A 16,089-nucleotide genomic window follows, 5' to 3' on the forward strand; every position below is an offset into this window, starting at 1 on the left:
CCAATCGATAGCGCCCGTCCACCGGTGGACGCCAGTCGACCTCGGCCGACCGCCTCGCGAGGCGACGCCAGTCGACGGGGGGGCGACGGCGAGTCTACCCGAGGCGGATCGTTTGCCGCGGCTCGCGCGTCGCGCGTCGAGCTCAGAGTCCAGTAAGGAGAAACCGGCGCGGAGGAAAGTGCCCCCGGACGGGCAGACCGCGCACCTCTGCAGTCGCGGTCGAATCGGGTTGCCGCAGGGTACCGCAGGGCACCGCAGGTTACCGCACGTTGCACCGACCCGCGCTACCACGCTCTAGTAGGTCGCTCGGGGCAAACAACCCCTGGATGAACTTCCGAGTATGCGGTCACTCTCCCTACACGAAAAGAGTGCAATGTAGTGAGGAAATACCCTGTCTGTGCATACGTGTGGAAACGCCTCTGGTTTCACGACAGACTTAAAACCTGAAATAGATAAAAGTGCAGCCACGATCTGTGTTCTCGTTATTTAACGCTTTGAAGTCTTTTCTCTTTAGGTCATTTTAGATAATCAGACTCCAGGCTTTAATCGAAGACTGTGTACGTATGTGTGCACGCGGGATTGCGATCGAGGTTGGCTGCGGCACGTTGCAGTAGCTCGCAGCAGGGTGCAGCTTGCTGCGGTTGGCGCGGCGACCCAGCCCCGTTACTAGTGGTGTAGCTTTCCTTGGATGCCAAGAGATTCGTTTCTTTTTTTTTTATGGTAAACGAGAGTCGGAGATGTATAGGGATTTAGTTGGGAAATTCGTGGACTTTGCATGTAAACCGTCGTTTGAAATCGACGGCTGTGGCTGGTCGCAGTAGTCACGGCCTCTCCCCTGCAGGCAGTGGTCCGCACGGCGAGGCGTCCTACCACTCACTGGCCGACTGCCCGAGACGTCACCCGCCACGTGTCGCGCCAAGTCGGCCGCCGCTCTCTGCTTTCAAACGGACCTATCGCGGCGCTGCGATAGCTCCTGCGCATTCGTCTGCGCAGCAAGTCCGGGAAAGGGCGGAGTGCCCTCGCGGCGGGTTTTGACCCGGGAACACGGCAGAGACCTAGCTGGAAAACTCGTCCAGCGCTTCGAGTGGTAAGGCCCTATTCTTTTGACTGACTAGCACCGACCGCCCCCTAACCGTCGACACTTCACCTCGTTAGACAAACAAGGACTTCGCGGTAAATAACCACTTGACGCCCTAATGAAGGAAAATAAAAATATAAAAATCGACACGACGCGCGTTGGATGTTTCATTTCCACGGTAAACAGAATTAATAAACATTATTAATCGAGCTTAATCATTCTCTCCTCTTACACACCCGATACTGGCTATTTCGGGCATGATTATATTTATTTCGCAGTATTTTCGCTTCACTTAATGTCTAAACAATTAACCAGAAGAATAACGCGTTAACGATGGGATTTACACAAATCGAGACGATACTAACATAAAGCGGGATGTAATTGTAATAAATGAATGTTAGTATATTACTGTAGAATAATTGTAAAGGAGCGTTTCACTTTTCGAATTGGGTCTGTTTCGTAACTTTGGAACTTAAAATTATTACCTGTGTAAAGTATCGCGTCAAAAGGCGAGGTGGAATAAACGGTGCTCCCCCCGAAACGCATCTTTGGAAAAACATTCCCGGGCAAATCGAATTTCTATCTACGGACACACGTGCTGCGCACGTGATATAGCGGCGCTTCAGAGACCGTTGAAAGAATGCAAATTAAGACGTCGAGTAAGCTCATTCGTATTTCCGCTTGCCTCTTCACTGGTGTCGTAAGAAGTAAGAAAAAAGACAACAGAGGTACCGCGCTCGACTAATGTGTTTTATCGTCGCGACTTGAGATGATATCGACAATGACTCACGACGGAGATTGAAGTAATCGCCGTTGCCGAACCGTTATCAATCGGCTTATCGGCGACTAATCAAGGGTCGAAATTTTACGATGTCGAATCACCCACGTTTCTCGGGCTGGTTTTCTACTCTGGCATCCTGTCATTATCGCAATATAAACATTTCGACATGCACTTCACGTGGAATTTCTCCTTCCACGCATGTGCGTGCTCTTTTGGCCGTGTCGTCACTCCTTTGACGGACAAACAAGTGGGAACGAATTTTCTGCGACATATAGAGAGCGATTTCTCGCGCTAAAAAAGCGCCATCTGATGTTATCGACTCTCATTGATTACAGGTCAGTCACGTGATAGCTGAAACAGAAGCTGCTAATTGTGAGAGTAGTCACGAGTCTGTCTACAAGCTGAAACCGCGAAAAGAGGTGCTTCTACCGAGGGATCTCATTTTCCACGCTGTATGAATTATTCTGAACCGGTAAGAATTAATTGTCACGGTTGATAATGCTTGTACAGTTGAGAATGACATCGTTGTTGTAGCTGTCATCGACGTAGACGCGTCTCGATGAAGATCACAGATACAGGACCCTGTTCAACGATCAACGATGGACACTTACTGAGGATTTATCGAGATGTATCGATAGTCCGTGAGATTGAGATCTTTATCGGTGGGTGTTATTTAATCGACGCAGGGAAGACTTGCAATTCTCGGCAGATTTCTTCCGGAAATTATTATATTAATGGGAAAGTAATTATCTTCGGAGGGTACATTACAATAGATATTAGACCCTGTTAAGAATAATCACACAATTCATCCACCTTCGCTATACAAGGTTACAGTAAAACCATAAATTTGTTCTCTTCAAACCGAATCGGTACATGTAGATTATAAATTTCTAAGTAAATTATAAATCGCATAACCATCGCGTGAAATCGTCGAGAATTGATCCTCTGTCGTAAATTTGTTATGAATTGTATTTTAAAATACTACAGTTCTGATGTTTTTTTTTTAACAGTACAGTTCTTTAAGAGTCATTATTCATTTTAGGACGCCGCGAGGAGTTCGGCGAGACTCCCTGTCGACGACCACTCTTCGAGCCGCGATAAGTCGAAGAAATCGGGCTCTAGGACGAGTATCGGAGATCGCAAAACAAAGGAGGCCCGATAAGAGGGGCACCGAACCAGGGTCCAGTCCCCGTAGACAACGTCCTCGGGAGAGTCGCGATCGCCTCCAGAGTCCGGACGGTCGGCGTGGACCAGGCGGAGGCTGCGAGACCGGCCGCTGATCCGTCGACGCCGTTGTAATCGCGACGCTGGTCCGCCAGGGTATATGCGGAGGGTATTAATAGTCGTGCCGAAGGTGGGGGCCGCTGCGGGTGAAAATAGAAAAGAATGTTTTTGGAATCCAATTGGACTTGGTTGGCAGAACGATGGGGCAATATGGCCGACTTGGCCGAGCGGGTGGACGATCTGATATGCAGTTTTGACTCGACTGGTGACACGACGATGGACACCCTGTCGATGCTGATCTTCGGCTGGATGCTGTTCGGCCTGGTGGTGCTCTGCGTCGGGAAGTACGTCTACAACCGATTCGTCCTGCACGACCTGGGGGCGAGCAGCGGTAAGGAGACCCACGTCTTGCACGTTGGCGAAAGCGTTGTTGTCGCCGGCAGCGTCGCCAGCAAGCTGGTCTACGATAAGGCCAAGTCCCCGATTACGAAATCCGCGACGATCGGCAGCGGTGGTGGTGTAGGTGTCGGTGGTGGTGGTGGTGGTGTCGGTGGTTCCGGTGGCTCCGGTGGCGGTGGCGGTGCCACCGGGGGTGGAGGACCGGGTCCCGGGGGAGGAGGGGGTGGTTCCCGCGGGCCCTCCTCTCTGTCCGGCTCCTCGGGGGCCTACGTGCCTCCCACTCCGCCCGTCCGGAAGAGACTCACCAGGAAGACTTCCGGTCCGCTGATAAGCCCCGCCAGGAGCTCGCGGGCGCTGCACCTGCCCACCGCGACTGGCGCCGACGCCGACGCCGTCAGATGGGTCAACGAGCTCATCGTCTGGCTACACTCGGACTTGGTCATCCTGAACGAACTCTTGGCCGTTTGGGTCGCATCCCTCAACGACTTCACCGCCAACTCCGTCGAAGAGGTGAGCCTCACCCAGTGAAAAAATTATTACCTGGATTTACATACGTGAATATTCATGGCACTCACGTTTCTCCTCTGCAGCACGACCGAATCTTGCTTCTTCACCTAAGACCACTGCTCCTGCACAATTGTCGTTATTCATTGGCGTCGACGTATTTATAGAAACCCTCATCAGCTGTAATCTAAAGGAGCCTATTTTCGCCTCGACGCGTCGCGGATGGTTATGGGGACCTGGAACGCCATTAATTAGGTCGATTGTATTCCGGCTTGGATGAATAAGTTTTGGAATTCGGCAGCCCTGGGTTCTATGGGTTTCGTGTTTGAATGTTTATGCGCGGTATATGCTACGGTATCGGTTATGAGGATGTTACATGTGGGGAGGTGCACGATTGTCGGTCCTTTTCTGTCAATCATCCGGATATAAGTGGAGGAAAATGGCTGCCAAAGTTGTCGGGATACGTCGGAATGCACCGGAACCCCATTACGTCAGACACCGTCGAGCATAGAGTCGGTTTCTTCACGCTCCGTTTGGGACCTTGTGCGGCTCCTCCGATGACGTCTTCACGTCTGAAATAACTTTTATTTCCACGGAAATCGGAGGAACGAGGTTAATCGCGTTATTCGACCGGCGGTCGTAAAAACGAACCAGAAATCGATGGTTCCTCGCGCCTCCTGGTAACGGACTCGTCTATGATTTTTCCTTCTGACCTAAATTCCCGGTTTATTAACATAAACTTGAAATAACACCGTTTCACTGCTGATCGGTAACCCCGGGAAATTTCCCTTGCAGTTTCAAGACCGAGCGAAATTAATGTAAATTATAACCGGCCGGTTTCTTGATTTGAAAATAGAAATTCTTGTCGTAACGAGTAAGTCGTGCTTATCGTTTATCGTTCGAGGTTTGTACTCCTTTCCCACAATCGAGACTCGTTTCTGGCCGTATCTACCCGCTGTGGGAATTATTTACGACTGGGAATAAAGTGGTCTAAAGTTCAGGACGCACAAGAGTGCTGAATTGCATTCGAGCTCGTGGTTTTTAATTATGCCGGTTTTTAAATCGATCGCTTAACGGGTTAAGGGTGGGGACGTGCATTCGGAAAGCGATAAGGGGAGTTCGGTTTTCGGCTGTACAACAAATACTCGTTGTTGGACGAAGCTGTAATCCGATCGTGGGGAAGGTGGACTCTTTGGCAAACAGGCGAACATTGTGCAAGGCTAATGGCCCGTTCTTGCGATCCAGCATCAGTGATGTGAACTAAACCCACGATCGCGTCGAAAAACGTAGGCGGAAGCGTGGGTGGTGTAGGTAATGCAGGGATCTGCCACGTCCACCCACAATGTGGGATTACTCGGGTCTTGATGTAGGATAATTCGTTACGTACATCACGACTTGTTGAGAAAGAAAAAATTCATTGAAGTAAAGAAATATTTTCTTTGGGTAGTACCAAAGGAATATTTAATTCAAGAAATAATTGACTGAAATTTTACTCAAATAAATTGGAAAACTCGAAGAAACGGTGCATCCAATTTATTATAGTTTGTTTGAGTCGAATTAACAAAAATATTTCTTAGGCACTATTCAGAGAAACATTTCAGTGGTTTGATGAGAATGTTCTTTTCTCGGTGTAGGAATGTCCACTTTCTGATTGAAGGAAAAATCAAGGAGAAATTTATATAGACTACCTTCCATCCACTTCGGGGAAATATTCGGATCTTGATGCAGGGAAATTCTTGACTTATATCTGGACCAGGGATGCCCACTTTCTGGTCAAGGAGGAAATCACTAAAAAGCGCTAATATAGCCTTGCAGTCCGAGACTTCGCCTGGAGAAATAAAAATTATGCCTTACCTTGACACACAATGGAGAATTAATACTCTACTTGGTGCCACTCGAAAGTTCAACTGCGATTTCAACCTCTTCTGCCCACTTGTGCCTCACTTAAGTAATTCGTTTTGCACAGTGACACTGAACTTTCGAGAGGAAGAAGATTCTATTAAGAGTGTAGAGTATTCCAGCGTATCAAAGTCAGTTAAGATATTCTGCAATAGCAAATAATAGAGAAGTTATTCATAAGCGTTTCACTTTGTAAGTTCGGTAGTTAGAGCAGAATTTAGACTCGATCATTGATGCTCTGGAAGGTTTAAAATGAATTATCGTGATTAAGATGGAGCCTCTAATTTAATTATTACTAATAGCAGTTAACTATCGTTTCAGAACGGAGTTGGCGTGGAATTTGTACGAGTATTACCTGAGACTCATCCGCCAGTTTTATCCAACATTTTTTGCGAATGCGACTCCAAAGATGACGTGGTAAGTCCTCCAAAAATACCTGATGGATATAAAAAAAATTTAATTTCTTTTTATTATTGCGAGAGGAGCATAGTCAAATTATTTTTGAGACCTGTTCGATCCGTCATTAAGATGAACTTATGACTTACAGACAATAACTTGCGACTGTGAAGCAACTCCGGCCTTGCAGCTCAAGGCTTTCCGCCAAAAAGGAGAAAAAGTAGAGGTCAGCCACTATCGCGTCAATATTAATCGTTTCCGGGCACGACTAAACGTCGTTTGCATCACCGAGAAACTGCTCGTTGACCTAAAATGCGACGGATGGCCCGAGGTATGTTAAAAATCCATGCGTTATATTTAACAAATTTTTTTTACCTTGTTATTAATACTTTCTACCTACCTGGATCAATTAACATCCTAAATAAGATTCGTTTTCAATTTTTATTAAATGTCCAACTTTCCTAAATCCAATGAAAAGTCATAATCAGCAATCGTGCTTATATCAACGTATGGTAAATCCTGACATTATCAGGAAATTCATCGGTAAAGAAGCTTTCGTGGCGTTCCTCCGTAGAAGCAAACCCGATGTGGTGGGCAAAGTCGCCGGTAAAGTCGTTCCCCTCGTTATCGGCAGGTTCCTAACTGTTAGATAAGGTCACTCGTGTACGATGGCACTGCCGTTACCATATTTACCATATTTACCATATTTTACAATGATAAAAGTTCTGGTAACTCGAGAATTTTTTAATACAAAAATTGTATCGCAGCTAATGCATAAGACCCTACAGGTAGCGAAGGAATGTATTAATGCTAAATTTTAATATTAATCGACCTTAAATAATTGATTAGATGTAAGTTAATATTTAAATTAAGAGAGTGATTTATTTATTGGAATTTTTTTATTCTAGGTGAAGATCTCATTGGCACCTGTGGGCACCATAAAGAAGGACTTGGACGAGAGTCAGCTACAAGAAGTAGTGACGGAAATAGTTGTAGGTGCCATAAGAGGAATCAATGTCAGCCTGAATCTCTCTCCATATCCGACTTGTCCTCGACTTTGGAGAGAACCGCCTCCCCAGTCGATTTATCCTCTACCAGTTCATTATGATAGCATGGTGAGTTCATCCTATGTAAAAGAATTCGTAACGGGGAGAAATCAATGTCTCGTCAATCAGAACGATTCTCTTTCCGCCTCCTCAGGTTCATTCCTCGTCGTCTCCTGTGCAACAACAATACATACGCGGGGAAAAACGGCTGCTCGTGAAAGTCGTGAAAGCGACGGATTTAGGTGGCGAGCAAGGATGCAAGGAGCCATTTTGTGTGGTCGAGTTGGACGAACCGCCTCAGAAGAATCAGACATCGATAAAAAAAGACACCAAGAACCCGCTATGGGACGAAGCCTTTTTATTGTGAGTAAGACCGTTACGTTTTTCATGGGTTCTTCATAACGGTGGAGGATTACGAGTAACCACTCACACGGAGAAAAATGTCTTGTAGGACGACTGCCATAAATTAATTTGAAAATTGTCCTGTAGAGTGGATGCGAGTGGACCAAGGCGAAGATTTATTCATTTTATGATTTTAATGCATTTCAGATCAAATAACGCCGACGACTCGTTGGGTCTGTCGCCCGATAAAAGTGATCATTAGTGATGTACTTACTCTACTCCTTCGAATCGTAAAGTAGGTCGAATTGAGTTCCTATGAAAAGACTAACGGCCTGGGTGAGGATCAAAGGACTGAAAGCACCCTCAAAGTATAATGTATATATGTATATTTTTTTTTTTCGTTCTTCTTGTAAACGTCCAACTATCTTAGAAAGTGACCAGGAGGAAAGGTAGAAAGGTGGAATATAGTGTACAGAGAATGATTGTCAATTGTGAGAGATGAATGGAGAAAGAAATAGTAGCGTGTCTAGTAACGAATACTGCAACCCCGTAGACGTAGATGTTACGGATTTTCAATGTATTAAATGCCGATGTTAAAATAAATCACAAACGGATATGATATCTACGGTGCACTGTACTGTCTGCTTGAAGGGTGGTCATTAGTACAGGTACTATTACCTTGCAAGTTTAGCATGTCAACTGGTACTTTAATACGTTTTATACTTAATTGCGAGGAACCCTTTGGCAAGGTTATCGCCTTGCTCTGTAAAAATAATCCATTGTCAATTCTCGGATTACTCGGTTTATTACGATGTTTCTAACAGGTATTTTTCTCCGTGCAGTTAAGGTGATGTGAAAATAGCGTCGAAGAGGTTTTGTTTATAAAATCTTTCTCCCTACTCGGTTTACCAAATAGTTTGAAACTTTACAACGTGAATAGGGAGACTATAAGGAAGGTCCTGAAACTTATGAAATTTCAATTCTTTTCTAATTCGTTTATAGGTATTTTTAAAATACTTCATAAAGAATAAAATTTTGCGAGTTTCAGGACCTACCTTAGGGTCTCCATATTCACGTTTTAAAGTATGAAACAATTTGAGACACCCAGTTCGTAGAAAAATTTTATGAACAATTAAGCTTTCGGATGCCGCTTTCACATCCCCTTAATTGTTTGTTAAACGTTCCATTGTCGGGATTTAACGAGTGAACGTTCTGCTTCGAATTTCAGCGATGTTAGCCGAAATACGTCGGAAGTGCTGCTGGAGGTCTTCGATCACGTCAACAGGAGTCAACGATTTTTGGGACTGGGTATCGTAGGTGTCGAAGAGTTGCTGATGAATCCGAGCCAAAGGCAAATCATACCTCTTCAAGCTCGCCCTTATGAACAAGACGAAGTTACGGGCACCCTGACAGTCGAGGTAGGCTATTGAATACGAAAACAAGAAGTGAAATACCTAATTTATTCTCATTTCAGTTCTTGTTCATCGAGGGTGCTGAAGTGCCGCAAATCGGGACTAAACCGTACAAATTGAAAGAATCGATAAAGCCGGTCTCGCCGACTCGTAGCTACACCCCGACGAATCTCCTGACCAACAATAGTCTGAACTATAACAATGGTAACAGCACACTTATCTTGTACGACTCTACCAGTCAATCGGCAGCCGGTAATTACCGATTAATTAATTGAAAGGCGTTACCCTTGCGTTCATTTCCGTGTGCACCCTTCTTCTCTTCTCTCCTAGTACGTTAGCACTGTCTTGCGACAAATTGTAGCCCCTAGAAGAGCACATTCGATCTCTGACAAGAGGACTTCTTTTCTCGGAAATATTCCAAGGTAACGTCGTTTGGCCCTGGTAAAATTTCTCACCCACGAGCGGAGGGTAAAACCGTTGAATTTCGTTATCGTCATGATGTAAATAACACGGTGTATTCTCCGCTGGAAGACGTGAAATTTTATCAAAACCCAGGAATTGCAACCTCTTAGACGTTTATCCTCCTGAGCTCCCCGTAGTTTTATAAGTCAATCCAAGAATGCTTTCACGAAATTGCATACTGTACCCAAGCCTTAGTTTAAGGACTCCCATTTAATTATTTGGCCAGAAGGACGGGCTGGAAGTAGAAAGTCTTTCATTTCGATCAGTTTGCAAATACGAACATTTCCCGAGTTGAGTATAATATACGTAGGATATATATTACGAGTGTCATGACCTAGGAGAAACACTCGTGAGTCACCGTTTCCAAGTAGTCACACACAATAAAGTCTCCTTGCCAAAATTTGCATGAAACGTGCAAAGGCTTAGTGCCAATGGGTGAGTAGTCGACCTCTCGCAATTCGGTAAACGCGCTTCCCGAGGGAAACCCATTCATCTGGACGTCATTGAATTTTTATAAATTATTGCAAAGTGTAGAATCTTAGAATTGGCTTGACAGTTCGTTTTCGTTTGGGGGTGTGTTAAAGATTAGAATTTTACGGACCCTTTCGTTTTCAGATTACATGACAAATGGGAGCACAGTGGACTCGCCTTACAGGACTGGACAAACTAATGGAAATAAAGGGACACTTATAGTGCACAGCCAACAAAGGGTAAGATTTGTGAAATTAATACTTTAGCCTCGTTGATTTATTTTTATTTCCGACGTAGTTGGAGGAGAGTGATGTAGTAATCGAATATGTACCCCGTTATAACAATCCTCTAGTTATGGTTTTTACTAAAGTGTGAATTTTTCTTTGGTCCTTTACAGCAACCCGAGCGACAAGTCGTAAAGGTAAAGTATCACCACCTGCAAAATCAAGTGCTCGCTTTATTAAACTTGTCGTTAGTCCACGATGTGCACAAAATTAACAATTGTTTGTGTATTCTGTGTTTACTAATATCCAACAGGTCGCTCTCACCGAAGATGGGAGTTGGCAAGAAGTTTCGCCGGAGGTAAATTGATATTTCCACGATTTTCATAATTCGATCTTTTTAAATACCGGAGATACACTTGTTGATGCTGACTATCACGATAAGCCTGATAGCCAAATCACTAATCACTTGTGAAGCACAAAATTCTAACACCGCTAAAATGCTGGAAAGATATAAAAATAATTTCTTGCAATTACAATTAAATAATCGAATTTTCTATGAATTATATACAATTACATCTTGTCGACTACAGGATTATAGAAATCCTTTAATGTTTCAGCATGGAACCAAAGACACTAGTGTGGCCTCCGGTCCCGAGAGCACTCCTAATTCGTCAAATTCAGAAGGTTTGAGAGGTATTATATTAATTCCAACAGAACATTTCATTAGGAATTAAACGATTTTATTAACTTGCAGAAAGAGGAAGGACCCGAAGAAAACGACGTGACTTCTTTGGGACGATAAAGAAGCGATTAGGACGGTCGAAAACGAGAAGTCGTTCCGTAGGACCTGAGGGAGATGTCAACCATGAAGATGCCCATTCCAGGTCGATATCTGCTGACAGAGCTCGTGATCCTGGATCTGGTAAGTCATTTTATTATAAGAAACAATTATCCCCCTCACTAGGTAATTTACGATACGTAATTAGCACCTAGTAAAGTCGATAATTCCGAGGTAAAAGTGAACGTGAAGTCTAGTTTTCATTTAATCCATTTGAGTAGCCTACCTCGTGTACCGTTCGAACACTTACTCTGAATCTTTTTTTGCTTCCGGTACGAAACTCTATCGCGGGTCCTCTTCATCCTTGGTAAGTTTATGTCCCGTCAATAAGCGAGACATATCGTAGTCGCTTGTAAGATATTTTTTACCCCTTGCCACATGGTAGAGTAGAGAGGTGGGCGACAAGTACATTCTCTCGGTAGAAATATCCAAGTACAAAAAGAAAATTATCCTAGAGAAGATGCTTCTATTAAAGGAAAGAAATCATCTCTGCGCCTTCTATTGCCATTGAATTAAAACTGAAAAACGAGAAAACTGATGCTTTACGCTATTTTTCCTCGCTTCTACTAATCTTGATTTTTCTAACATAGTCCGTGATGTCGTACCTTTTTAATCGATAGTACTGCACATACCTGAAATACATACTTTGACTAGGTAGAAGGATTCTCCTTGGTCCTTATAAAAAACCCCTTTCTGCTGTTAGCTTGTAGTTTCTGGTTAATTGTAAATGAAATAATTGCAATTTTCAGTTTTGCTGTCGGTACCAGGAAGAGAGGAGCAATCACGAAGGTCGAGTCTCAGCGAAGCATCGGCCATAAGTGGAACATCTACAAGAACTTATGTCAACGAGGCGTCCACGTTAGTTCTGGAGACTCTCGAGAACGGGATTAAAAAGTAAGTTTATTTTTCTATTTAAATATCTTATTCAATCACTCCACAACTGACCGCATTTCAGGCACTACCTCGTGCCTCTGTCTCTCGCACAGAAGAGCAAGTGGAGGAAAAAAGGAACGAAACTGCACATATTCAACGACCATACGTTCATCGCGAAACACATGCCAGGGTGGGTCGACCTATTCCTCGGATTTATTCAGTTTGGAGGATATTTTTCTCATTGACTTTGGTTTTTAGAGGGACGGTATGCGAGGTATGCAAAAGGACTTTAGCGCGAAGGCTGGGAAAACAAGGCTACGAATGTAGGGATTGCTTCATGAAATGTCACAAGCAATGCCACGTGAAAGTAGACTCTACTTGTCCGACATCGACCATTCAGAGCATCGAATTGTGAGTAGATCGATCCCCGTTTCTTATTCCCTTGTAAGGTCTCTATCGAAGTAATAACGTCATTAAATACTAAACTTTAGACACACACATATACAGAGTAATCGTATCAGTCATAAATGTAAATTCCGAGGTTACCGTCATCCCACCAGACACTTTAACACGAAATGTAGCATCCATTAGAACAGAGAAATCTAGTTCAGCTGCTTTATGTATATACAGTCGTTCGGCATTCATTTCTCTCGATCTCTCCTGGATAAGCGTTTCCTCTTTGATCATATGCATTCGGATCGTACATTTTACATTATGTGTACTCTGTGTATGTGCATGCACTAAAGTGCAACAAGCCTATCATTTTACTAGTGACATTGTCCCTAATGTATTCTTTTTGACCTCTCGTAAGGTCCCTATTGCCGGTACTGAGCGAATAAGACGGGTAAGTCAAAGAACGTAAGGAAACCTGCTAGAGTATGACTTCTTTACGCTTAACCCAGTGTCTTTTTTTCCTGAATGACTTATGCAACGTTTCTTAATAAATATCATCCCTCCTGCGATCACGCCATTCGTTGGAACGGTCGTTTGACGTGAAAATAAGAAGTACATTAAAGTACGGCACCTCGTCGACTTATTTCCACGGTAGCAAGTGATTCACTTTACGGTTTACTGAAGCGTATGATGCGATGATTTCCGGAGACTTCGATGACCACATTGTCCATTTCGAAAATATCCCTCGCAAAATTTGCCTGCCTAACAGCTCCCACGGCAGTTGCGGTTGAGTCCTTCCTTGCCTCTTTTCCACTCCAAGGATTCTATCAGTTGTCTTCTTCTTATTGTAGTTCACCAAGTTATAGGCACCTTCTCTCGCAAAGCAATTTTGAAACGCTTCTAAGTGCGCGTCCCGAGCATGCATGCATTTCTTATGCTAAGTACTCCACCAGTGACTATTTCCGCGCAATTTCCGAACCTTAATGTTAGACATTAGCCTGGATCTTTTCGCAACAAAAAAAAAGTTTCATTCACTTCAGGATCGAGTCAGTCGTTAAGTTATGCATGCTCTGTCCTTTGACGTGTTTCTTTTCTTCTTAAAATATATTTAGCAGAGATGTACCGTAGAGACAGTGAGGCTGATAATACCTGGATCTCTAACTGATATCACGCGAGTATGCAAAGTACCTACTCATTCGAAATCCTCTCTTTTTCCAGGACTTTGATCAGAGACGAAGAACACGAACGAAAATCATCGATCCGACTGTGCTAGTCACGACTTTACATATTATTTATACATTCGAACGCTGCACCGTATAAACATCAGCTTCTTAAGGCTGTAATCGCCTATAATTTATTGCGCTGGCCCTTCATAATGACGCACAAATCGATATTATTTCGCACAAGCGTACTACTCGATTGCCATGTATAAGCACCTATTCATCCTTCAATGACTTTCGTAAGATAACAGCCAGCACGGTAATGAGATTTCACCATTTACTGTAATTTCGATTAATCGTTATCTGCCGACTACGCGGAGTATGAGTATAGAATTACTATTTCATCTATTTACGGTTCATAAAGTATACCTGTACTTCGTGCAAATCGTCCATAGAATATGCGGATTTAGTGACCGGGCAATGTGGCGATAAGTATCTGCTACGTTTGTTTAATTAACATTATTCGAAGTGAAGGACGGAACATTTGAATTCGTCATATTTCTACTGAGTTACACGAAGGCGATCCTCGAGGTCGCGTGGTAATTAATTAATCGTATATGCCACCCTTTTTGAGAATTTTCGACGACATTTTGATATATTGTTGATCGTTCGAGCCCGCTTTCCGGGGAGTTTATAAACGGTGTAATTTTCAATCCCCAGCAATCTATTCATGCGATTGAATAATTGAAAGCAACGCCGCATGTTCTATCGGTCATTTTTTGATATCGATTAGCCGCCGTTTGCGCAACATTAGCGAAATTGGCCTTGGAACCATGCTAGATAAAAACAATTATACCTATGAAGAGAAAAGTGATAAGGAAGAAAAAGAATAAGAATTTTCTATGGTTCACTCGAAAGTGATACGGTATATCCTATTATTAAAGTGTTCGTATTTATGATAACACTCCTTTCAGATTTCTTTTTTTTAACATTCGTGTCGTTTGGAGAGGGCCGGATAAATATAGTATTCTAGCTTTTACACCTCCACGAAAATTTATATATATACAGGCGACTGCCGTGAAGTTGCGACCGAAGGGTTGTTCATTTTTCGAAATTACCCGTTTTCCCACGTTCAATTCCCTGAGATAATAACAGGGGATCGATTTAAGTCATTGTTACCGAATATAACGAATTCCTGATATTTCTTTGCAATTCTACTCTTAATTAATATTAAGATAATAGGCATTAAATCGACATGACATTACCAAGTGAATGACCCTTCGGCTCGTCGCTGCTGTTACCACTGCTGCATGTGCACCTGCAGGTGCACATGCAATATGCTTTCGGATTACACATTGCCTTAAGCATATTAACGGTGCGACCAATATTTCTAGTCCACGGAAAGTGCTATTGTCAGAACCGACAAATCGAGTACCGAGTTGGTATCCGAGTCCTTAGACATAAAGAAGGCTTCTCGCCTCGAGTTACGATTAACTTGCATATAACGTTCTTGCCTTTCTTCTCGTATGGACACTCGGTTGTAGCACACGAACATCTCGACTCTCTTTTATATATAAACGAATCGGAGCGACTTCGCTTTGCGTTGTTAACGTATTCGCGTACTACGGTAAGCACGATACTTAAGGGGCAAAGATAACGAATCGTACCGCGGGTACGATAACGAATATGTAATAACCGGCACCTGGACACAATAATAAAGTAATTTTTTACCTAGGCTGTGAATGCTATGTGGAAATGGCGCGAAGTGCAATTTTTGCCCGGGGACTTCGACCGATACAGACTTTTTTACACGATACGTTAATGCGATTAAAAGTTCGTTCCAATCACCCGTAAGGTTTGGAATTCATTCAATCTAGGACATTCATCGTTAGACAGGATCACCGAATTTCTTACGAAAATCTCATTAGAGGGAGCGACGGTACTCTACCAAATAAATTATATATAATTCCCTGTAACGTTTTTACACCGTGTATTCCATCGCGGATCGATCGGTTCTTGATAGCTCTCCTTATCTAGCCCCCTGCGAAGATCAAAAGAGACAGCACACCGAGTAGAATTACTTCACAAGCTGCAATAGCTCATTAAAGTAATACGATCATAGTGCCTATAGACGTTATTAACGATGTTACGAATATAGAACGTTTATTATACAGAAGCTCTATTTATTAAGAGTATTGACGACTCTCCAAGGGCTGTTCAGCATCGAAACTCTGAATGTAAATCGCACAACGTGGAAAGTCCACGACGATGTCGATTATTATACACGGCCCGTTTAAGTATCTACCGTAAGGTAACAGTGCATAATGTAATTGAACAAAAAAAAAATGGAAAATATATTACGATAGCACACCCGACGTCCTTACTCGCCTCCCCATATTGAATTAACTCCCGACTTAACCAGTTGCAATTTCCCCTCATCTGCCCATCGTGCACCTGCCACTGCAGCGATTTTACGGGTGCATTCGCCATTACGAGGCATCATTACCGGTCTCATAGTTAAACTCATGACTCGCTTTACCATCTAAAAATTCAATTTTTGAAATTAATCTTTTCTACATTTTTTTTC

At 43.4% G+C, this 16,089-nt stretch overlaps 1 protein-coding gene across 15 annotated transcripts; it reads left to right on the plus strand.

Moving 5' to 3' along the window:
- The first annotated feature begins 189 nt into the window (after positions 1 to 189).
- LOC105698441 lies at positions 190 to 15,237 on the plus strand. 15 transcript variants are annotated; one of them, XM_012422702.1, is made up of 20 exons: positions 191 to 1,087; positions 2,195 to 2,331; positions 2,394 to 2,521; positions 2,902 to 3,992; positions 6,207 to 6,302; positions 6,433 to 6,612; positions 7,190 to 7,396; positions 7,482 to 7,690; positions 8,898 to 9,087; positions 9,144 to 9,333; positions 10,159 to 10,253; positions 10,412 to 10,435; positions 10,552 to 10,596; positions 10,856 to 10,931; positions 10,993 to 11,160; positions 11,826 to 11,970; positions 12,032 to 12,139; positions 12,208 to 12,360; positions 12,761 to 12,793; positions 13,561 to 15,237. In XM_012422702.1, exons 4-19 carry the CDS (start codon positions 3,246 to 3,248, stop codon positions 12,786 to 12,788), a joined length of 2,661 nt encoding a protein of 886 aa, XP_012278125.1. In that variant the 5' UTR covers positions 191 to 1,087; positions 2,195 to 2,331; positions 2,394 to 2,521; positions 2,902 to 3,245; the 3' UTR covers positions 12,789 to 12,793; positions 13,561 to 15,237. The 15 variants fall into 15 exon arrangements, with proteins under 15 accessions (XP_012278124.1, XP_012278125.1, XP_012278121.1 ...); XM_012422707.1 differs by lacking the exon at positions 12,761 to 12,793 and having other exon boundaries at positions 192 to 1,087; positions 2,902 to 3,213; positions 3,280 to 3,992; XM_012422701.1 differs by lacking the exon at positions 12,761 to 12,793 and having other exon boundaries at positions 190 to 1,087; positions 11,844 to 11,970.
- Positions 15,238 to 16,089: the final 852 nt, after the last annotated feature.

The sequence above is a fragment of the Orussus abietinus genome, unplaced genomic scaffold, assembly GCF_000612105.2.
Source record: "Orussus abietinus isolate OABI.00-Male unplaced genomic scaffold, Oabi_2.0 scaffold62, whole genome shotgun sequence".
Lineage (NCBI taxonomy): Eukaryota > Metazoa > Arthropoda > Insecta > Hymenoptera > Orussidae > Orussus > Orussus abietinus.

Excerpts from the sequence above, each read along its gene's own strand:
- LOC105698441 (XM_012422698.1), top strand. The coding sequence starts at position 3,246 with ATGTTTTTGGAATCCAATTGGACTTGGTTGGCAGAACGATGGGGCAAT. Across the intron at positions 6,303-6,432 it reads GCGACTCCAAAGATGACGTG|ACAATAACTTGCGACTGTGA; the intron begins GTAAGTCCTCCA and ends TATGACTTACAG. Across the intron at positions 12,140-12,207 it reads ATCGCGAAACACATGCCAGG|AGGGACGGTATGCGAGGTAT; the intron begins GTGGGTCGACCT and ends TTTGGTTTTTAG.